This window comes from Semicossyphus pulcher, unplaced genomic scaffold (genome assembly GCF_022749685.1).
Source record: "Semicossyphus pulcher isolate SPU_LCO1_2020_fin unplaced genomic scaffold, fSemPul1.0.p SCAF_7, whole genome shotgun sequence".
Taxonomy (NCBI): domain Eukaryota; kingdom Metazoa; phylum Chordata; class Actinopteri; order Labriformes; family Labridae; genus Semicossyphus; species Semicossyphus pulcher.
Window position 1 is genome coordinate 4337452 of NW_027211748.1, and position 23009 is coordinate 4360460.

Below are 23009 nucleotides of genomic sequence, written 5' to 3' on the forward strand. Positions count from 1 at the left end.
AGAAACAACATGATACAGTGCTTTTTTAAAATCTGCACATTCACTGGGCAATATAAGAAAATCGCTTAAACTGTATTTGTATGTGTAAAATGCTATATTTATTTGTATGTAACATTTTCTTTTCTTTTGTTAGGGAATCATCGAGCATTCAGGCATAATTAAAGCATTTTATCGGCGGAAAATATCGACAGAAAAATGGCATATCTGCCAATGCCAATATGTCATTTTCAAGCCATAATCTGCAGATAGCGATAATGTGCAGATAATATCGTGCATCCCGAGTTCAGTGGCAACTATTTGAAACTTAGCTAGCTTGAAATGTAGTAATTAGTAGTAGTAATGTTAACGTTAGTAGTCAGTTGTGAGTTTGCAGAAATTACGTTGACGGTTACAACTGGCTCGTGCAATCGCCAAACTGGTTGCCATAGGTTACACATAATGATATGCATAGTGTCACGTCCTTTAACAGGATTGGCTCCTTAGGTTTGTGACGTCTCAAACCTGCCAATCTGAAAACGTGTTGTTCAGCCTGTCCTTGGTACACTGCAGTTTAAAAGCAGACAGGCCCAGCCATGGAGATGATGCTCATGTTGTCCCTGATATGTCTTGTAGCACATGAAGAACACCACATGGAGATGTTTACAAGGCTAAACACTTGATTTTCACTGGAGGAGGTCTTTAATTAAATGTTCCATCTCTGATTCTATACTTAAAAATTTTAGTAGTCTAAGAGTGAAAACGGACAAATTCATTTTACTGAATGTTAAATGTATGTCCTCGTCCATGTTCTTACCTACCACTCAGCGGTTTAAAATATTTAGTATGCACATACATATAACATACTTTGATGAATGAATCATCTCCGCAGAATATAACACAATCTGAGCCGGTTGGTCTGGAATATACTGCAGTTTATTAACTCTAATAGATGTGCTATATGAAATATTAAAAACATCAAGTAAAAATGGTCACATGTATACGCAGCAGCAGAAGCAGGAGTTTGGGCTGAACAGAGCAGGACACTGTTGTGCTTTAATTTCTACTTGGCTGGGGACAAAAGATGGACTATCCTTGTGCTACACACGTTGTATGTGAAATGAAGCCACTCACACATTCAAGTGTTAACCTGTCTCTACGTTAAAGGTTTTAGATACAGTAGATACTGATTCACTGCAATGTGGAAGTGAAGTTAGGCATGTCAGAAAGTTCAAATGAGGGTTAAAGGGTGACTTAATAAACAATGATCTTGTTTTGCTCATGGTGACTCTGTGACATCACTGCTGGGTGTGGTCACAGGTGCAACTGATTGCATCTCTGACCCCAACAAACAGCATAGTGTTCAATTACTCTATAACCAAAAAATAAAATATGCCTCTGAAACAAAACAAATCATTTACAACTAGGGCAAGAAACCAGGTTTGTTGTCCACTGGTCACTTGTATCATATTTTAACAGATTCTTCAAACATTAATTTTCTAGCACCACATTTCTTTTTCTTCTAAGTTCTTGCAGAGTAGATAGATAAACCAGCAGCAGTGGGCTGGTGTTATGTTCCAACCCTGTTAACACCTGATTGATGTACAATGAAAGAAATTTGAGGTGTCTAAAATTTCAGTCTATACTTCAATACCATCTAATGATGTTCATGCGCAGGTGGAAACAAAGCATCTACGCACTGTACCTATTTTAAATGTGAACAATCCCACAATTTGCACGAACAAACCACCTATTTGCCCAACGAGAAATATTACCTCTATTTTGTTAAAAATTCTGCCTTGGTCCAAAGGATATACTATTGTTGACCCCCAGCTAAAGCATAGTATTGTCATTTAAATGTAGATATAGGCAACGGTGATAAGAGCTAACACAACATATTGTAAAGATAACACACATACAGTACACTTGTAACAAAGATCAACATTGAAATAAAAGAGGAATTAATGGAAACATAAGATATGGTGTATACAGCAAAACTGAGCCTCATGGAACTACTCGTTTGCCTTAAAATAAAAGATTTGCAAACACTAATCGTGGTGTGATGGAGATATACGTAACGTCTTTGTAAACATTCTCTGTTCTAGGCCTCTGATTCGGATTGGTCGGTGGCAACGCTGCCATTCAGCTCGCCCAGTCCCGTTTGCTCCTGGATGTCGGTCATCTCTCCGACGATGAAGGTCGGCTCCCCTACTTTGCTGTCGGCCGAGCCGCTGTCCGGCTGTTTGGCCGCCTGGTTGGTCAGGGTGGGTTCCTCATCCAGCCTGCTGGAGATGGACCAGTACAGGTGGGCGTCGAGTCTGGCTGCAGCCAGTGAGAGCTCTCGTGCTGAGCAGGAGGGCGTGTCCACCTTGAGGGAGGAGAAACATGAGAGCTGGTCAAATCTTATTTAGATTCTCAAAGATTGTAAGTCAATCACTTGAGAAATTTTATGAATCAGGTTACTATAAAAACATGTAAAGACTAGCAAACAACATTGTGTCCGACCCCGACTATGAACTATTACCATCAAACCAGAGATACAGGGTCTTAGATTTTAATAAGGTAAGACTGCAACACTCTTTTGTTCATCAGTCCATTCTGAAGTTAAATATCGAGGTAAATCCCAGATCGAAAGTACGTTAAAGGGCCTTGAATACTGTCTTCTTTTGTATCCTGTCCTGTCCTTAACATGAACAGGATCATGTTCAAGAAGAAAGAAGAAATCAAACATGTAGTCCACACTTCGATCCACTCTTCCAGCACGTAGTCTTTGTCTGTCCTCACATAAAGTTTAATAATTGTTGTTTTTTTGTTTTGTATAGTTTAGTATATAACACTAACACGGGGTAACACTGTGGGCACCTGAGTTTACATAGGTAGGTAGGCAGGTAGAGGACCCACATGCACCTGGGCAGGCCTGTGATTTGTTACCAGTGCAAGAGAGGCAACAGGAGCCGGGATCCCTTTGTTCTTTGTTTGCTTGCTTGTCCATTTTTTGGTAAAAATAAACCATATGAAACGCACAGCTTTGAATGGACAACAGACTCCTTTTGCCTGCGTACACCACATCCCCATGGTGCATCAGTGGCACTTTGAATATGTTTGATTTAATGTTAGTTTTGATGTATGATGTTTGAGTTTTCGGACAAATGGCCACTACAAGTAATTTGCCTCTAAATACAGGCTCAGAGCAACTTTTTATCACAAGATGCCGCTCAGGTTTACACATAGTTTGATCTCTACTTCACATGAGAAATCTCACCCAGGTAACCAAATCGAACACACCTATACTTGCTCATAGAAGCTTTAATATCCTTCAAAAGACTTTACCTCAAATGTGTGATGGAAGGCTCCGTAGTCGATGTCAAAAAAGCCCTCTGCCAGTGACATCATCGGGCTGAACCTGTGACCCCACAACACCTCCTCGGCTAGATAGGAGCTCCTCGCCTGGCACGTCATCCCTGCAAACCGATGAGCACAAAGATTCTTTATGCCTCATAACACTTGTTAGGGCCCTTGTGATACATAATTTATTCACCCATGTAGTCACAACAGATTTAGTTGACAAGCTCTTTTTATGTGAATCTGTCTAAAGACGAGTTATGACCAGCTCCTTCTTTGTAACTCTCCACAGCACTCTGACTAAGGGAATCAATATTTGGAGTAGGCAGGGGCCACCTTTACCTCACAGAGACGCATCATGAATAGCTTTGATATACTGAATTCCTGCCAAACAGCAAGGAACAGTGGAGTGTATTATCCTCTCTGAGACGATCTTTTGAGCTTCAGAAATAAAAAAGTTATTTAATTCCAAGCCAGAGAAAAATAACGTTACACATTCACATTCTGCCATTAAACTGTGTATTGCTCAAGGGCAGGTGCCTTGCTTTGAGGGCTTTTATGGGGATAGACACGACTCTGGATGGTGGAGCTCTGCCTCCTAAGACACCTTCTTGCTTATGATGAAACAGCTTTTCATCTTATCAAATGCAAGGACTTTTAAAAGACTCCTTTTATGCACAGTTCAGCGATGATACCACACAATGCAAGAACACAAGTGCATGCACATGTGCTCTAAAGATTCAGTTATGTCTCTCCAGTTTTGTTCATTGTTATATAACACTTCTATACTTATATCTAAATATACATCTATTTTTCCCACGTAACCAAAACATCATGAGGCTCCAAAGCGTCCTGAAAGACTGAGAAGGGTTACAGAGGGATAAATTGCATATCTAAACTTAGACCTGCTGGAAGGAGAATTTCATTTTCTAATGGACAGTTTTGGACAGCGTTTGCTTGCTGTAAAGCTGTGATGGTATTGCTGTAATATCAGACAGTTGTATGCATTGGCAAGATTAATTTCCTAATGCTCAGTTCTTGTTTTTGCAGCCAAAAATGCATTTACAATGCAGAGTCAGATTAAATTGCAAGGTATTATTATTAAAATATTTACAGTGTAATGCTGTTAAGTTGTTATATTTTAAAACATTTTATCGTTTTAAAATATAACACAATAAATCTTGTAAAACCCTGGAGTAATAAAATATTGTTTTACTTGGCCCGTAGCTTCATACATTTTATAATTACCAGCTGCTACATTTATTTCTGTCACTATTTCCAGTGAGTAATCATGTTTTCATTCACTGCGCCGGGATTTTTAGCAGCACATGTGTTTTTCCATCGCCCACATTTTCATTTCATGTGCAAACATGGAAATGCATTCCTGCTCAGTCATTTCAGTGTTGCTTTTTTTTATTATTTTATCTGTCATGTTCATAAAACTACAGACTTAGTTGCGTTACTTTTAAGGCAATCTAGGATCCCATCGGCTATAGCCTGATGACGATACAGCCTCTGGGGACAACGGTGAACATGCTGGGCGGTTAGCTATAAACGACTTCCAATCAAGACTTCCTTTTCCGTGCGCTGCATTGTTACAGAAAAAGAACCCGATTTTCTTGTGATTGACTTTAACTAACGGGTCTTACCTTTGCTGAAATTTCAACATCATGATGCAGATTGGTAAAAAGTCAAAATGAAGCTTTGTCAGGTCTGTCCTCAAGAGGAGAGAAAACTTTTTAAATGCTCGTTTGTTGAACGGAGGTTGGATCGATTCGATGCATTCGAGGAAATCGGGAAATCTAAACGCTGAGCGGCTTTCGTGACACAGCGTCAAGGGAATTTATCTCTAGTTGAATTTGAGATGTAGAACGGATTGTTAGCTGTTAGCATGCAGATGTCTGTTTATAGAGCTTAATAAGAAGGTAGATTGTTGTCTGATCACGCTGATGGGAGCTGGGATGTTATTACGGCGCATTACGTTCCGCCTGCTTTTGCTCTCCTTACGACCTGTTTTTCCTGCATGCGCCGCAGCCTGCTGATACGAGACTGGTCAATATTACTCGGACTACAAGCGTAGGTCGAACAAAAAAAAGAACACTTGCCTTCCCGGAAATCCACGTCCCTGCCTAAACAGAGATTACTTTTAAGGTAACTTGCCAGTATACATAAAAGTTCTAATGATCTCTATGTTTAAAACAGCTGATAGCCTTGGTTTTGGTGTTTATACTTGTTAGGTTATTACATTAAGTCCCTTCCTCACCCGTTGCCTCCACCATTCCTTCCAGGATGACCACGATCTCAAAGTCCTCCTTCTCCAGCTGGGCCTGCGACATGTCCCAGAAGGCCGAATGCGCGTCAATCTCATGAGAGATCACGAGCGGTGACACCAGGAAGAGACGATCATCACCTGTCTCGAAGCCCACGCTGATGTCTGTCTGGTCCAGAGGGATGAACTCACCTAAAGGAGACAATTACGTGGTAGGTGAGAAAAAGGAAGGAATGGGAGTTTTGTGTATCACTCATTGTGTGATTAAATTAGAGGTACGGTGAAAACAGAAGTCATTGTGAAAGTCATCGTAGTAGTCACATTAGTATTGGTAGTGCTAAAATATTATTATTGTCTTATCTGGGGGTCTTACCCTCCTGAGTCTGTTTGGACTTGATGAGCTTGGCCCTCATGTTAGCCCCTACGATGTGGGAGCTCCGGAGGTCGCCCACCCTGAACATCAGACACAGCTTATCGTCTCTGAGAGAGATGACGGCGTGTTTGGAGAACACCAGCGTCTCCGCCCGTTTGTTGGGCTGTGAAATCTTCACGAACATGCAGCCGACCTGGACAGAGAGGAGGGAGGGGAAAGGAGAGGTGAAACAGATTAAGAGAATTGGACATGATTGGAAATTAGTATAATTGAAACAATAAATTACATCTCTTGTTTTTCGATACAGAATTTAAAGCTGTAAATATTTGTTGTTAGTGCTGTATACAAACTTGTTCTATTTTTTCAATCAATCCGGGTATTCCAGTTTTCAACGTTTAAAAAGCCGTTTTGGCACTTACATTAACCTCGGACTCAATCTTATTTTAATATTCATAGTAAAACAGCCCACACCTTCATCAGTTGCTATTAATATGGCATGTTTCCAGCTAACAAACATACATAAACATGATGTGCTTGGACGTCGGTGTGTGGATTTATCCTCATCAAAAGAGTGCTTACTTCATGGAAAAAGATGAGCTTCATCAGCACTTTAGAAAGTGTTGTTCAGGAAGCTGAACATCTGTGCAGCATTAGTGTCATTACGTGTTCACAGTGTTCATGCATACACTCTTCTCTCCAGGCTCCAGAAATAAATTTGTATGTTAATTTTTATTACCTGACAGGAGGCCTCCTTCAACTGAATGACAATCTATTAGCATTATCATGTACAATACTCTTATCATATTATCATGCTTACTTAGGTGCCTTTCCAAAAGATAAGGTGTTGTCAAGTGAAACAAAATTATTTAAACATTTGCAACATAAAAAAACAACATAAAACAGAAGTACTCAAAACGCAGACTTGAACTTAAAGGAATTTCAACTGATATTTCATCATCACAATATGCTATAGATTGTTTATAAATCATATTTTTTTATGAATGTTACATTTTGTGGCATTGCTTATATTTCTATTTGTTTATATTATCCAAATATTAGATCATTCTGTACTTCGCTTTCGCAAAAAAGTTTCTTAAACGTGCCATTCAATTCATTAAGATGAATTGAATTCAGTTAAATTTAATAGCTATAATAATAGTTTTTGATTAGTTGGAAGTGTGAAAATGAGTGCAAAAATCATCCTGTTTGTGCCATTTCTAATTGTCCAAAAATAAACATACTGCGTCACATAAAGGAAGGGATATAAACATTTTATTTTTCCTGAAGTGAAAGATTCAATCTCGAAGATTTCACGTGTTCTCTATGGCGGCACCTTTGGCGATAAATGGTAAATATGGGAGTAAACCTGCCAGTTTAACGTCTAAGTTAAGTTAAGTTAAGTTAAGTCATCCATCTTTTCTTTGTTTGTTCAGCCATAGTAGATTACTGTTTACTCGCAACACTTGCAGAGAGCGGAAAAGCAGCCGCTTAGCTCCGCCTACCCTCTCTGGCAGACCAACCACTGCTGGCTGATGGAGAACGTGTCACTAACTGGGCGCCGCTTGTGATTTTTTCTGCGAAAGTCGCCACAGACACCCAGTATGTGATACTGCAAATGCAAAGGCTTTCATCAGTGGGCCATAGACTAAATCACCGTTGTGTTACCTCAATCGGCGACAGACATTTATTTAAATGAAAATCTTTGAGATTATTACTTTAAATTGAATTAAATTAAATTAAATCTAATAGCTATAAAAGTGTTTGACTAGTTAGGTGTGGAAATAAGTGCCAAAATCATCATGAATGATTATATCCTGTAATATTAGGTTTCGTGTTGTAATATTGAAACTTTTAATGTATCATTCTGCATGCTTTGTACTATTTCTTATTGTCCAAAAATCAATGTACTGTGTCAGATAAAGGGAGAGTTATAGCATTTTATTTTGAAGTTAACTAAATAATTTCTTTAATGTCTTTTTTTGCTATTTCTGACTAAAATTAGTTCTGAAGTATTCTCATTTCTCAGCCCTGGTGCTCACCATGAAGGCATTGACCATTGAGCCCAGTATAGCTTGCAGCAGCAGCAGCATGGTGCCCACTGGACACTGGTCGGTGATGACACGGTGGCCGTAGCCAATGGTGGTCTCCGTCTCGATGGAGAAGAGGAAGGCGGAGATGAAGCCGTTGACATTGTTGACGCACGGCGTCCACGTCTCATCCTCCAGATGGTCCAGATCTCCCCTTGGGAAAAAAAGACGGAGACAGTGTGAGAAAGGGAAAGAGGGGAGGGTGACAAAGTGGGTGTCAAGAAGGAAAAATAGACAGAGAGTGAAAAGATTATATATTTAGAACGGAGGTGCTAAAATGTATGTATGACGTTTCTTTTCTTCCTCTCTTCCAATCCCCTTTCAGCTACTTCTTACAATGAATAAGATTAATAGTGTTGATTAGGCTAACTTTCATTCTGTCACTTTTTGGCAATGCTGCAAAAACCTCCTTTTTCCATCATAAATCATCACATATAGCATCCTCACTTTGTCTGCCGCTGTTCAAATCTGCAAATCTGCAAATTTCCTTTAAAGCTGCTAAGAACACAGGCTAATGTCCCTGATTAACACGGCTCCAGCCAGAGAGGGAGAACTAATTAATGAAAGTGGTGTTAAGTAATTTATACAATCTATGACTTTTATTGACCTGTGTTGGTGACCAAGGAGTTGCAGCAACACAGACAGCTCTCTGGCACAGGCTTAAGGTGGCCCGTAATTGATATAAAGGGGTCACGATTTTATGAGAAGAATACGTTAGCTAATTAGAGCGGGGATCCAGCAGACACATCTTCTTGTGAAGAGGTATCACATCATGATGAAATACGCTGTTATATCAATACTGCTTTGTCATCTGCTTTTTTTCTGTCTGAAAGATTTTTAGCCTGCGTTGCAGAAATGTCCCGCAGGGCTGGTCACTCGCTCCGAGCATCATCGTCCATCTCTGAGCAGCTGCCTGGTGATGGTTTCATTAATGTGATGGTTTGATATAATGTAGAGGTATGATTATTCGTTTACTTCCCGAGGGTTTAATGAGACGATCAATACCACTCTCATATCTGTCGGCTAATGATGCAGCTAAAGACGTCGCCATGTTTCTTTTTGTCAAGCTTGCCCAACCTTGCAACAGAAACTAAGGGGGCTGGACTTGGGTCTAACTAACTCACGGCTGTAGCTTCATTTTTGCTATACAGACATGCAGGTGGCATCAGTCTTTCTGCGTAAATCAAACTAGCAAATAAGCACATTTTCCCTTTGTTGGTCATTTTAATTTTCCCACAAAGTCTTGTGATTTATGGTGACAGTATCTTAGATCTTGCTCATGTCATTTGGCAATAAGAATGAAATCTGCTTTCAGGCTCAGGATGGAGGAGATCTACAAAAATGAACCATGTCTCTGCTCAACAATCTTACCTGCAGTAGGCTATGAGGTACCAGATGGCTCCAAAGAAGAGCCATGTGACAGCGTAGGCCATGACGAAAACAAAGAGCGAGCAGCGCCAGTTGAGGTCCACCAGCGTGGTGAAGATGTCAGTCAGGTAGCGGTAAGTCTCACGCATGTTACCGTGTTGCACATTGCAGCGGCCGTTCTTCTCCACGTAGCGCTGCCTCTTACGACGAGTCCGTGCTGGTGGAGAGACGGGTAGATGGGGTAGCGTGTGAAACGGGAGGGAGAGAGAAGAGACACAGAAGACTGAGTTAGAGATGAAGTGATGCCTCGGGCTGAAAAACACGACATTTTGCCCTTGTGGAAAACACCCGCAGCAAGAGTTTCCTTTGCCTGAAACTAGGCTGAAGACAAGTCTTTGCAGGTCTCTCAGCTTCATAACCCCAGGTTCTGAGAAATCCCTTCAAAACCCCTTAGAAAACCTCAAAGAAGCAAATACTACAAGGCTTCCTTTTTATATATCTGAAAGTTCTGCTATTTGAAGATACAACTCTGACTGCATTAAGAAGAAGGCATGTGGAGAGATTGGAAAGTAAACAGAGGAAGGTGCCAGGGGATAGAACTGCTTAGAGAGATACCGTGTGGCACCGAGGAAAGGCTGGTGAAGAGGGGATAACAGAGATGAAAACAGACAGGTGAGGAACAGAGAGGAGATGAAGTACGACAGGACAGCATCATCAAACACTCGGAGAAGAAAAGTTACAACATTGGACTTTAGCTTCTGCACAAACCTGGATGGAACTGATGATGTTTGTTTTTCATTGGATGCCTTTTTGCTGTGTCTTCACAGAGTCGTAACTGAGATTATGACAAATGCAAGATGTAGAACTATCCGTTTTTTTCCACTTAGATCTATGACAACAATCGATATCAATCAGTTTTTATCCTCGCCAACCGAAAGAGTGATATCTTATTGTTCACAGGAAGATGTCAGCCTTTCTGCCTTTTATTTTAGTGCACATTTTAGCACTTTATATCAATTTGCAAAACAAACTAATTTTATTCTGGTAGGTAACCACCAAAAAAACTATTAACGTTTAATTCTTTAAAGTTTTAATTTTGAAGATCTCAGTTTCGTTCTCTCTAGCAGCACCTTATGGTGATAAACGGTAATTGCAGGGGTACACTTCTCTTATATCTAGACGTCCACGGTCGGCTCCGGTTGTAACTCTTGATTTTCCCGGCTGACGGTCGCTTTCCTTTTCAGACTGTTTGCTTCATCTGAGCGTCGAGTTTGTTTCTTTTTCTTTGGATTTTCACTTATTTTTGAAGTTGTATCTGTAGTCATCCATCTTTTCTTTGTTCAGCCATAGTAGATTACTGTTTACTTGCAACACTTGCAGAGATTGGAAAAGCTGCTGCTTTACACATGTGTTTGTTGCGTTAGCTCCGCCTACCCTCTCTGGCAGACCCACCACTGCTGGGTGATGGAAACACCCAGTCTGTAATACTGCAAATGCAAAGGCTTTCATCAGTGGGCCATAAGCTCAATCACCATTGTGTTACCTCATTCGGCGATAGATAGTAGACATTCATTTAAATGAAAATCTTCGAGATATCTTTAAGTAATTGGAGAATTTAAAAAAAGAGGAGAATAAGGGGAGCAAACGCAGAGAAGAGCTACCAGAGAAGCCGAAAAGAATGTGCACGACTGTCAAAATCGCTGAGGGATGAAGCCAAATTAGAGGAGATTCACAACTACTCCAAGAGAGATGGAGACAGGAAGGAGGTGCACAAGTTCAGTCACTCTCTAATGTGTGTGTGTGTGTGTGTGTGTGTGTGTGTGTGTGTGTGTGTGTGTGTGGAATGGAAGGAGAGAAATTCAAGACTCCAGAGTCCGTCAATACTTTCCAAGTCAGTAATGATGTACCTGCAGCTCATTCAGTCTCTCAAAGCATGAATGAAGTGAATAGAAAAAAAAGAAAACTTTTTCAAGGACACATGCAGAGTCGCTTACCCCACCCAAATCGTCCCCTCTCCTTCTCCGTCCCCTGAGTCTTCTTCCTCTGCTGATTTGCATTGGCCTCCCGCTCCGCCAGCTTGGCCTGGAACGACCTGCTGACCTTTGCCGGGGGAGGAGGGGACGGTGCCGTTTCTGTGGTGACGACGTGGCCCAGCTCCTCCGATAGGTTGAAGACTCCAGTGGAGGCTATGGCCTCGGTGGCCACTTCTACTTCTTCCCCTTCCACCTTCTCGTCCACGGGGAGCGAGAGGGAGTCCGGGCGGGAGGGGAAGACCGAGTTCTCCAGTGCCATGGCTTGTGTGTGTGTATACGAGTTTGTGAGTGTGTGTGTGTGTGTGTGTGTGTGTGTGTGTGTGTGTCAGGTGTATTAGCGTGTTATTGATAGCCTCCCTATGGCACACTCTGTCCAGTGGCTATTGATTGGACCATTTGTTTGCTTGACTGAAGCCTGGAATAAAATAGAGAAGAACACAGTGATCTGTCACAGTAATTTACTGACAATTGATGTTTGAAAAGAAAACGGACATTCTTCAGGAGCCTTACAGCACCTCGATGTCTTTAATCTATCTAATAAGACACTTTAGCATTTTCTGTGGTAACAACAAGGCCTGTAGGTATTGTTAGTTGTCATGCAGATTTGACTTCCTGTCTCTGCCTGTTTCATCATTTCATCCCTTTTTAAAGGCACAGTCAGCATATAATGAAAACGGTAATCACAATGTTTATACATAGTGATGTTAGTCTTATGAAATAGACATAAGGAGAGGTTAAAGGGGGAAACAACGAGGGCAAAAACATCAAGAGTGGGTTGCTACTCAGCTTGTTTTTTAACATGAATTCTCCATGTTTTTATTCACTACGAATAAGCTTTTTACTTTATTCCAGGAGAGTGCCTTTGTCCCCCCCCCCCCCTTTTGAATCTGTGTGTTCACCACCAAAGAGCACCTCCATCACACTTTGTTTGAACTTCAGAGCACTCCTGACTCTCCTTTTTGTCTGACTTGCGATTACATTTGCATTATCTTTTATGAGAGGTAGCCTAATCCTTGAGCACCGTGTGGCATATGCACATTACAGCCACTTTTACTGCGTGCATGTTTCATAAGGCACCTTGAGGTTGGTGTGTGTGTGTATTTGGTACAAGCAAATGTGTGTGCGTGTTTTAAGTGCACTTACAGCTATATTTAATGTGGTGGGTTTGTGCTGCAGGCCTGCACATACTTCTTATATAAGTCATGAATAAGTATAAGACACTGAGTTAAATATGTATGTGGACAGTAAGACATGGTGTTTCTGATGTATATGAACAGTAAAATGGAGTCATCCCAGCCCTCGGTAGCCTTGGATGATGTGCGTCCATTTGGATGGACGCAAGAGGAGACTGATGGTGACAATCAAGATGACGCACTACGCCTGATGGATGGATCAGAAATAGCTTCTATTACAGGGTGTCTGTTAGCCAACCAGTAGCTCTCAAAAACCAAAGGGCTAAGCCTGTGGATTAATGTCAGACAGCTGAGAATGAATAAACAAAAATCTTACCTGCTCAGTGTAGCAACTTGTAGGTGTATAAGACCTGGATTGGGCGGATGTTTTATCATAAGAAAAACGAAAATCTGGTCCAAGAACGAGCCGCGATAGGCAGTCTTGGTTCAATGACACCCATTTCTGGTGTTTACCAGCGACGCAGCATCAGTCCGCTCCTGCTCGCTTTTTTCGAGGAAAACAAAAGACCACCTCGATCCGACCACTCAGCGTTCACTATAAATAAAAAAGCGAACACCCCCATTCACTGAATACTAAGGCATACAAATGAACACCCCCGGCGAAAACAATACAAGCCAATTATCACGGCATTTGTGGAACATGTGTCGGGCAGTGGACGTGCGAAATGGTGGCAACAGGATAATAACCCGGCAGCGCAGAGAGCTCCATCATCTGTGCATCTGATGGAGACTGTCAGGTGTGGAGCCACTGGGCGGCGGAGGATGCTGTCATCAGTCCAGCCCCCAAAAACCCAGCCTGCCTCAGACGCTTCTCATTTCCACAACAGAAGAGACAGAATCTCCCTCCTCTCCGATGACTGCCAGACCCAGCATCTGCACACAGTTAGACATGGGGAAATGCAAAGACTTTTTTAACGCTATTAAAATGTAGAAACATAACATAAATATAACCTCTAAATGATGGTATAGCATAGCTCATTTGATAATATATGAATACATGTGTGGTTTCCTTCGAATGCAAATGTGTGTTCTTCTACAATGAAATCATAATGCCAGATTCTTGCCCCAATTAAATAATTGATAAAGCATTATTTTCAGTATTTAAAAACGCTTGCTGATATCAGATTCAGACACACTACATTATTTCATCAATGGTATCAGTAACTTGATTATAATTAGCATCATAATCATTAAACGCTATTCCGCCGCCGGCCTCTAGGTGGTAGTATATGTTTTCACTGGCGCCGGTGAGCACTCCTCCTTTTCCAAGATGTCGGTGTACGGGCCAGTGGTGAAAATTCACCCCGTGGTTCTCGCTTCTATCTGCGACTCCTACGAGCGAAGAAATGAAGGAGCAAGTCGTGTGATTGGGACCCTTTTGGGTAAGTAAAAACTTGATGTATTTGTTCTACGTTAGTTGGACCGTCTTCTGCTATAACAGGTGATGGATGTCTAGCTTTCATTAGCATGTCTGCTAGCTAACGCATGCTGCTAGCTTGGTTCGGTTATTGTATAGAGAAGCTAGATAGCCTTCATCTGGCTAGCCTTAGCTACCGTTAGCTATCAAAAACAGCTTGCAGCATCACTTGTAACAGCTGTCTGTACGTTCAAAATATAACACAGCTGGAAACGTTGACAATCAGACAAGTCATTTAGCCTTGGCTGAACAATTTCCACACGTAGTTATTAGGATCTAACATTGTTATTAGCGTTGATTTTAGCCTTTGCTGCCGTCATGTTAAAAGCCTCTGAAGTCTTGTTAGCTAGGTAACAATGCGAAGGCGGCTAGCTAGAAATAGAGTGCCTCATCTTTAACATTTGTTGTTCTCAGGTACTATTGACAAGCACTCTATTGAGGTGACCAACTGCTTCTCTGTCCCCCACAATGAGTCTGAAGATGAGGTATGTGTTTAATCTTTTTAAATCTCACTATTATATTAACTTGTTTTGGTTTAAAGGATGACCATTTTAACGAGCTGCTGGATATCTCCAGATAAAGTGCTCACACTGGAAAATTGTAGTGCTACAGTATCAAAGTCACTTCTATCACAAACACTCAAAACAACACTATATGTAGCCTAGAATTAGGATAAGATATACTTTCACAAGTATACTAATGAGGAACTTGCCTACAAACTCGGATCTTATTCTAAGTGAATTTTTGTAAGGTTGATGAAACAACTTTATTCACGTGAACATGTACAAATCAGTATGTGCATGGAAATGGAAAAATGGCGATGCCGACTGAAAGGGTGCAAATTGCAGAATAAAATCAACCACAACAAAACACAACATTTTTTAATAAATTAAAGTCAATTTTTTAGGCAATATATTTTGGTCTTGTGTTGGTATGACAAAGTGTCAAATTCAGAATCTTGACTTGCCCTTTAGTGATATTATGGAAATTTCAAAATTAGGACTGTCATCAGTTGTCCTACAGGACCTTCATTCACCCCGTTAAATTCCAATGTCATTTTAACAACTGAAACATTCCTGTGCGTTTTGTTATCGTATGCAAGTGTAGAAGATAGGAACTCGGTGAAACTTTGGAGACAATAAGCAGTGAAGAAACGTCTGTCCATTTTATAGACCTAGATAGCTGCCTCATATTGCGTTTTAAAATAGAGGAGATGTTTTGTGAATAGATGACCCATGTGTCAAATGTATCCTCTTCACCAACAGGTTGCTGTGGACATGGAGTTCGCTAAGAACATGTATGAGCTCCACAAGAGGGTGTCACCCACTGAGGTCATCATCGGGTGGTGCGTCAGTCGATCAGATTTGGAGTTTAAAAGATCAAACTTTGCAGGGGGAAAAAAGTTTTCTCATTAGATTTTCATTTGCTCTCACAGGTATGCCACAGGCTTTGACATCACAGAACACTCTGTGCTCATTCATGAGTACTACAGCCGTGAGGCCACCAACCCTATTCACCTGACCATGGACACAGCTCTGCAGAGCGGCAAGATGAACATCCGCGCCTACGTCAGGTTGGCTGCTCTTCCTGCCATAGACTCTTTCTTAATGTGAACAAAAACAGACTGAGAGTGTGTGTTTGAAATATGTTGTGTATCTCCTACACAGTGCGCAGATGGGTGTGCCAGGAAAGACAGTTGGTGTGATGTTCACCCCTCTGACTGTCAAGTATATCTACTATGACACTGAGAGGATAGGAGGTAAGATACAAAGAATATATGAAGATGAGCAAATATCTGTTTAGAATTCGTCACTGGGGAAAATGTACTGTATCGCAGTTTGTAGACCTTTATGTTGTGCATATAAAGAAACAATATACTTAGGTACTGCCTTTTAATATATATTTTACTCTCATTACTTGGCTATCAGTTGTAATACTGTGCTCTAATGCTCTGTCTGTTTGTTGCAGTGGACCTTCTAATGAGGACACGTCTCACACCGAGTCGCACCAAGGGTCTTACATCTGATCTGTCCCAGGTGGCTGGCTCTGCAGCGAGGGTGCAGGACATGCTGACCACTGTGCTTGCGTACATTGATGATGTGCTGGTAAATATTAGTCCATTGTTTCTATGTGTACAGAATGATAATGCAACAGATTCCTTTTTTCTGTTCATGTTCCTGCTTTTCTTCTTAGTTTAAATCTGATGTGTCTCTAGAGATCATTTGTAGAGTAATTAGATTGAACACTAATTCTGGCTGTTAAGTTAATTCTGTTCGATCTGATTCAGTCTGGCAAAGTGACAGCAGACAACAGCGTGGGCCGCTTCCTGATGGACTTGGTCAACAAAGTGCCCACCATCTCACCTGAGGACTTTGAGAACATGCTCAATTCCAACATTAATGTAAGTTCACCTCATCAGCTGGAAAACTACATTATTTCTCATCTAAACAACAGCAACAATCCAATGACTCCCGAGGGTCTCATTTGTTTTGATGCATCTTCTTCAGCCTTCCACTGTTGATTTACTTGCTGCACTCTGGATTGTACTTAGCACATTGGCATGCACATAACAGGAAGCATTTAATTAGACTTTGCCTTCTATTTTTAGTGCCCTCCTGGCTCCACTTCTCTAATACTTCTCTGCTAAGTGCTTGTCCAGCACACGCAGCCAGTACTGACCTCATAGTCCTTGAGTTTTTGTTTGCTTTTAACACCCTTTTGAAGGAGCGTAAAAAGTATTTTTGTGATAGTCTAATTATAGGTCTCTTTGAATAAGATTGTAAGAACATAATGTACATTCTCTGTTTTGTTGTTGCAGGACCTGTTGATGGTGACCTACCTGTCTAACCTCACCCAAGCACAGATTGCTCTAAATGAGAAGCTAGTGCTGCTCTGAGGGGATTTCTTTAAAGTGATATTTAATTTTTGTATTTTTTTTTTTGGCTGAGATAAATAAAGATGTAAAACAGTCATACAGTTCCAGACACTGTCATTGGTAGTATTGTAATTATAGAACTGAAATTTGGGTTTCTCCTTAATGGATGTGGAACATTATAAGGTTATACTTCCTGAACAATGTTCTATGGCAGCTAATGTAACTTTATACATAGAGTGAAGGCCTTTGGATGTTTGATGAACTATTCAGAAGTTACGTGTTGCTCCTATGACTTCAACCAGTTATTTTCATTATCAATTATTTTGCGAAATGTTTATCTCAACTAACTAATGATTGTTTGGTTTATTAAATATCAGTAAGAATAAAAAATAAGTCCACAACATGGAGGTCTTAATACTGTTTTGTAGTTTTGTCCAAATACCCAAAGATTTACATGGATGCAAGACAGGGAAGCACATTCTCACAGTTCAAAAGTTGGATCCATCAAACATGACATTTTTGTTTAAAACTATTAACTGATTATTAAAATAGTTGCTAGATAACTGAATAATTGATTTTGACATTCCTCAAGACAGAATGAAATCATCATCAGAGACCCAGAACATGATCCATGGGTGCATCTTTCTAAAACAAAAATTGTCTGATACAGTTTAATGTAAGACGCTTGGTTTTTATTAATTTTCTACATAAATATACATTCAGATCAGAGGCATAAGTTATTCAGTCAAGTTGCAAACCCCGTGTGACGAGCCATGCCCAGCCTGAGTTGCATGTGAAGCATAGTGCAAAAAGTGGGCATGAGGAAGTCACACTACTAAGTAGCACATGTCAAACTACAATATCAGGAAATGCTGATTTGTTATTGCTAAGTTTTTGCAGAATCACATTGGGATCCTCAGGGTTTGGCGTCTGAGTCTTTTCCCTTTTCAGACTTCAGCATCTTCTCCACGGCAGCGTAGCTCTGCACCGCGCGCTCGTACGCGGAGTCTCCGGTTGACTTTGCGATGGCCACAGCGTACTCCGGGTAGTACAGGGAGGCGCTCACGGTCATTAGGCCGGCCGGGTAAATTAGCTTCTTAATCCTAGAGCCTCTGCCGAGAAACAGCCCCAGGACACCGGTGAAGCCAATAACTCCTGCCCGGGGATAGAAGTCCTGCGGTGGGTTCTTCAAATAGGCGTAGGTGTCATTCCCAAACCGAGCGACACTTTGAACTTTGGGTTTAATTTTGCCGTAAGTGCCCCGACACCAGTCCGTGTATGGCTCCAAAAACTGCCTGAGGGTGGCGACAGTCTCCTCCAGCTGACCCGCTTCAGGCTCCACATACCGAGACTTCGGCTGAGGAGCGGTGTATAAAGACAGCTGGTCCCGGTGTATGGGGGTGGTCGCCTCATTCTCTCCGTCACCGGCTGCAGCGAAGACAGTAGTCTGTAAGAAACTCAGAGCACCCGGCATTGTGCTATCTGTCACCTTCAACATGATCCCTGCAAGCCATGCACACACTACGGTGTCCTAGGAGGGTCATGACTACTATTCGAAGCGACTATCACACCGCCTCTCATTTGCATTCTGTGAAATGTATAAATTACGCTTCAAAAAACAAAAAATAAACACAAAAAGTCTCTAGGATAATTTTTTTTTTTTCACTTATCAAGAATTTGGATATTGGTTATTTCATAATACAGTCTACGTTATTTAGAGGTAATTTATGGTGTACAATATGATGTCCTTTAGTATTTGGCTAATAGGCCTTTACTTCTAATTTACTACATTTAATTTGGAAATGTGTATTTTTCTCCACTTGCGTTATTTCAGAGCTTCTTTGCAGATTACGCTTTTTCAACAAAAAAAAAAAAAGGTCTTCTAATAACATATGATGCCTTGTTATAGATTTAACTATTAAACTGTATATTCTGTATACTTGCACTGTATAGTATTGCAGTAGTAGTAGTAATAGTATGCATTAATTCAATTTATTTATTTATTTATATTGAGCTTCTTTTTTTAACCAGTTTTGAACGATGTACTGTATATTTTGATTATATTTATTAAGTATCTTTTACTTTTTCATTCGTAATTTTTAGTTTTATTTAGAAACTGATTTTTGTTATTTTTATGTGTATTTTTTATGTGTCTAATTCTGTTTTTATGTTAGATGTGTAATAATCTAATAGCGTAATTTGGATTAATCCTAGAATAATAATAATAATAAAAAAGGATTAATAAAGTATCTATCTATCTGTCTATCTGTCTATCTATATGTCTGCATGTCTGTCTACCTAATATGTTCTCCACCACCGGAAGTAAGTTTTGTTTCGTGTTAAAGGTGTTTTTTATGCCGGTCTTTACCTATTTCTACTTATCTATAGTCAAACACTTATTTCCCGATAATAGCATCGCTATATTGTGTTCATTCAGTCTTTCATTTCTTCATTCGTTCATCTCATTCATTATTTTATTAACATTCAAGGTTTCGTTTTTTCTGTGACGTCACCGGCCTGAAGGCTGGTCGTCTCCAGGGTAACGGAAAGCGTCAACAGTAACCGTACATACGTTAAATAAGCAACAGCTGCATTAACTGAAGCGCTTCTCACTATTTTTTGGCCCCTAAGCTGCTTTTTTGAGGGAGTAGAGAGCCAGTTGTTGCTTTTTGGGATTAAAAGAAGTGTACCTTTATACTATTGTCAATGGAGAGTCTTGGAGTATCATCCTCTCAGAACCTACAGGCTCTGTCTGCCTTGTTAACTCAGAAGGAGGATAGTGATGAAGACTGTGAAGTAAGATGTTTTACATTCGCCCCTTTTAGTTTTCCTTGATTTTTACTGTCAATTGATTTCACATTGCCCTTTCTTCTGTGGTAATACTGTACAAATAGCTCAGTTTTAAAGAATGTTTAAGCTGAAGAGAGGCACAAAAAGTAACGATTTGCTAGTTAGCTAATTGAAAGTTTGTTTACTTGTTTTGTAGTTTTTGAAATAATTCCTGCGTATTGACAACTGCATTAATTATTGTAGATTGGATTACTGGGTGTTATCAGTGTTAATTTGAACTAAGGCCCAAACTATGTATTGCATAACACCTACATGCTTAATCCCAACAGAATGTGACATCTTATGCACGACTGGGTCCTGGACACATTGGCCCCCCACCCAAACAAAACAAAGAAGGTAATGTTTTGCATTTCTTGCAAATGACTCGTGCATTATAGTAAGTCAGGTTGGCTGAAAGTAACAAACAGAATATGTATATATATGTGGTGTTGTTTATTTAGTGTCAACTGCATACATGAAGAAGAACAGCAAAGATATCTGGAGCGAGGAAGAGGTAACTGAGGGGTCCCAGTATGATGATCTCGCTGACCTGCGGCCACAGCCTGAGTAAGAGTACAGGACAGAGGAGACACACACTGCTCTTTTTGCCCATTTCCTCACCAAGATTTTACCTTCCATTACGGCCAAAGATAATTTTATTCTCACCCCTTAAGTATATTTGAGCTCTAAAACACAAAAGCCACATTGTTCTAAGTAAGGGTTTAACTCACAACTTTCTAATTATGAAACTTTGTTCAACTTAATAAAAACGTTCACCTTGTTATATAAACGTGTTAAAGAAGTACTGAGTAGGATAAAACTGCCCGAGGAAAAGTGTTTATCACAAGTAGACCCTCTATTTTTCCAGTCTTCCTTTAACACAGCTGACATTCACTTCTGACTGCTTCTTTCTGCTTGTTGTTTTTTCCTGTCAGTGTGATGTCAAATGACTTTAAAGTGTTTTTATCACCTTTGTGTTCAGGTATGAAATAATCCTGAAGCAGAGTGTGGGGACAGAGGATCTGTTCTTGGGCTTGAATGGAAAAGACCCATCCTCCATGTGCTGTGAAGCCATGCTGGTAATTATGCACTGCCATGTCATTTCTTACACTCATTATACATTTTTTCACACTAAACAAAAGGAAATGCACAAGATAGAGATCGGGCATAGCAAGAGACACACAATCAGGCAGAAGAAACAGGACTCTCCTTTTCCAGAGTGTGGGTTGATTTTAGTAAATTAATTTCAAGAACTGAATAATTTCAGGCTCAACAAAGCTGATAAACATTTTCATACTATTTATCGACAATATGCAGTTGTTAAACAGCATATTCCACTGTTAAGCAGCACAGATAAGCCAGAGTAAGTGTAACTGTTAATAAAAAACAATAGCACTTAAAAAATATTACAAATCGTTCTTAATTACCGTGCATTGCAAGGAAAGAAATGCCAATACTATACAGCCTTGGTTAGTTTTCCAATGTTTTTTCTGACAATGCATTATGAATGAAAAGGCAGTCTATATTTATAAATGTGAGAAAATTACAGTACTTCAATACACAATACAAGTAGAGCATTCATATCCCTTTGATTAAAGTGAAGATTACATGTGCTTATTGTACATTTTAAAGAATGGCTTACTTTTTCCCATTCATAGGTGAAAATCAAACTACCAGAGACTAAAGCAACAGATGTTTCCCTGGATGTAAAAGAAAAGTTCCTTGATCTGCGGACGCCAAAATAGTAAGCAGTGCTTTGAAAATGTTCTCTTTGATTTTAAATCCCCTCAAAACGGGAGCAGCCGCAGTTCAGACCAAAGGCTCCCGTTTCCAGATATGTCCATTTAATCAGAGGCTCACATCTTGATCTAAGCTTTGATTTCTGCTTCACACTGCTGTTAACATCTTCCTCCCCTGTACTCTCTCTTTAACCTTTTCCTTTTTTCAGTAAGCTGGGTCTTCATCTCCCACATCCCACTCACACTCCCGGGGGAAAGGCCCAGTTCTTCAGCGTGAAGGAAGAACTGGAGGTGACTCTACCAATGAAACGCCCCATGGACTTTCTCACCATGCACATGTAACTGTGTGTGAAAACCGTTTCCAAAGGAGATGTCATAAACATGCTGTGTATCGTTCAAGGAAGGAGATGGTTAGAGAAATGATCAGCAGTATTTTTCATGTAATTTATGTTTTGTAAATGTCAATTTCAAGGTCACTTTACATCCCAATTTAACCAGTTTAATGACTATTAAAATATGGTTTTTCAAACAAATAATTGCCATATTATGTGACTGCTTTATTACTAGTTATATTCCAGTAAATTTACCAATCTTTTGTATGTTCCAAGAGTTTTTAGTGACTGTAATTTTTTCATTTTTCTTTGGAGAAATGCTCACTTGATTTGGCTCTCGATCTACCAAAGCCTTATTACTTTGACTTTGGCTGAGCTTTGGACTTTGGATTTTGAACTTCATCTCTTACACTGTACCCAGGCTATAGTAAGACCTTGTTTCAGGGCTTGTTTGAGAAACACAAATTTAATTGTATTCAAAATACTTTATATGTTGGGAAATTTGAGGCAAGCTGGTTTACAACATAAATTAAAACCTGTCACACGCACAAATCATAATCTAGAGATAAAAAAAGGGACAAAAAGCTTAGAAACAAAACACAATTACAGTGACCAATAACTCTTTAACATTCACTGCATTTAGGCATTTTACCAAAAAGACATAGACCTTAAAAAGTCAACACCTGACATGTAGGTATTATCCACCTTTTCAAAAGCAACACCTTAACATTAAGGAAGTAGACTGAAACACCACCAAAACTGAACATCTGGAGTACACAACCAATTAAAAGTCACACCGACAGGCCAATTATTAAAACATAGGACACACCAAGTGCTAGAAAGTAACTAAGTACAAATATTAAATATTTACTTTCAGGTATCTGTACTTTACTTGATATTTTATTTTTCTGACAACTTTTTAACCCAAATATCTGTACTTGCTACACCCAACATTTTCAAAACAGGCTCATTACTTTAGCTTTAATGCATTTTAAGGGGAATAATCAACCATTTAAACTAGCAATACCAGCAACAATATTAAAAACTATTCAGAGAAACAAGACATTCCACATCTAACTGAATTGTACATTGGACCAAAGTCAATGTTCATTATTTATTATTATTATTAACAGGTAGATTGATTAAGGTTTAATCTCCTGAATATGACATGAGGTT

At 39.9% G+C, this 23009-nt stretch overlaps 4 protein-coding genes across 4 annotated transcripts; 2 read left to right on the forward strand and 2 right to left on the reverse strand.

The window, feature by feature from the left end:
* Positions 1-896: 896 nt before the first annotated feature.
* kcnj9 (potassium inwardly rectifying channel subfamily J member 9) lies at positions 897-13378 on the reverse strand. The gene is made up of 8 exons (XM_069684000.1): positions 12958-13378; positions 11410-11863; positions 9419-9632; positions 8000-8201; positions 5961-6153; positions 5582-5779; positions 3307-3437; positions 897-2344 (listed from the first exon to the last, which is right to left on the reverse strand). Exons 2-8 carry the CDS (start codon positions 11705-11707, stop codon positions 2078-2080), a joined length of 1503 nt encoding a protein of 500 aa, XP_069540101.1. The 5' UTR covers positions 11708-11863; positions 12958-13378; the 3' UTR covers positions 897-2077.
* A 530-nt stretch (positions 13379-13908) lies between these two features.
* eif3f (eukaryotic translation initiation factor 3, subunit F) lies at positions 13909-17030 on the forward strand. Its single transcript, XM_069684001.1, has 8 exons — positions 13909-14023; positions 14473-14543; positions 15324-15403; positions 15494-15631; positions 15726-15817; positions 16027-16163; positions 16346-16459; positions 16877-17030. The coding sequence occupies exons 1-8, from the start codon at positions 13912-13914 to the stop codon at positions 16952-16954; spliced, it is 822 nt and encodes a 273-aa protein (XP_069540102.1). The 5' UTR covers positions 13909-13911; the 3' UTR covers positions 16955-17030.
* Positions 17031-17621: 591 nt separating this feature from the next.
* Positions 17622-18459, reverse strand: LOC138612062 (MICOS complex subunit MIC26-like). Its single transcript, XM_069685365.1, has one exon. It carries the CDS (start codon positions 18429-18431, stop codon positions 17850-17852), a length of 582 nt encoding a protein of 193 aa, XP_069541466.1. The 5' UTR covers positions 18432-18459; the 3' UTR covers positions 17622-17849.
* A 1180-nt stretch (positions 18460-19639) lies between these two features.
* dnaaf6 (dynein axonemal assembly factor 6) lies at positions 19640-21843 on the forward strand. The gene is made up of 6 exons (XM_069684144.1): positions 19640-19729; positions 20053-20119; positions 20224-20329; positions 20745-20841; positions 21421-21506; positions 21711-21843. Exons 1-6 carry the CDS (start codon positions 19640-19642, stop codon positions 21841-21843), a joined length of 579 nt encoding a protein of 192 aa, XP_069540245.1.
* Positions 21844-23009: the final 1166 nt, after the last annotated feature.

Coding starts and splice junctions, on each gene's coding strand:
- kcnj9 (XM_069684000.1), bottom strand. CDS start 11,707: ATGGCACTGGAGAACTCGGTCTTCCCCTCCCGCCCGGACTCCCTCTCG. Junction 6,154..7,999: donor CAATGGTCAATGCCTTCATG/GTGAGCACCAGG, acceptor CTCTCTGTCCAG/GTCGGCTGCATGTTCGTGAA. Junction 5,780..5,960: donor GTCCAAACAGACTCAGGAGG/GTAAGACCCCCA, acceptor TGTCTCCTTTAG/GTGAGTTCATCCCTCTGGAC.
- eif3f (XM_069684001.1), top strand. CDS start 13,912: ATGTCGGTGTACGGGCCAGTGGTGAAAATTCACCCCGTGGTTCTCGCT. Junction 14,024..14,472: donor TGTGATTGGGACCCTTTTGG/GTAAGTAAAAAC, acceptor TGTTGTTCTCAG/GTACTATTGACAAGCACTCT. Junction 14,544..15,323: donor ACAATGAGTCTGAAGATGAG/GTATGTGTTTAA, acceptor CTTCACCAACAG/GTTGCTGTGGACATGGAGTT.
- LOC138612062 (XM_069685365.1), bottom strand. CDS start 18,431: ATGTTGAAGGTGACAGATAGCACAATGCCGGGTGCTCTGAGTTTCTTA.
- dnaaf6 (XM_069684144.1), top strand. CDS start 19,640: ATGGAGAGTCTTGGAGTATCATCCTCTCAGAACCTACAGGCTCTGTCT. Junction 19,730..20,052: donor ATAGTGATGAAGACTGTGAA/GTAAGATGTTTT, acceptor TAATCCCAACAG/AATGTGACATCTTATGCACG. Junction 21,507..21,710: donor GATCTGCGGACGCCAAAATA/GTAAGCAGTGCT, acceptor TCCTTTTTTCAG/TAAGCTGGGTCTTCATCTCC.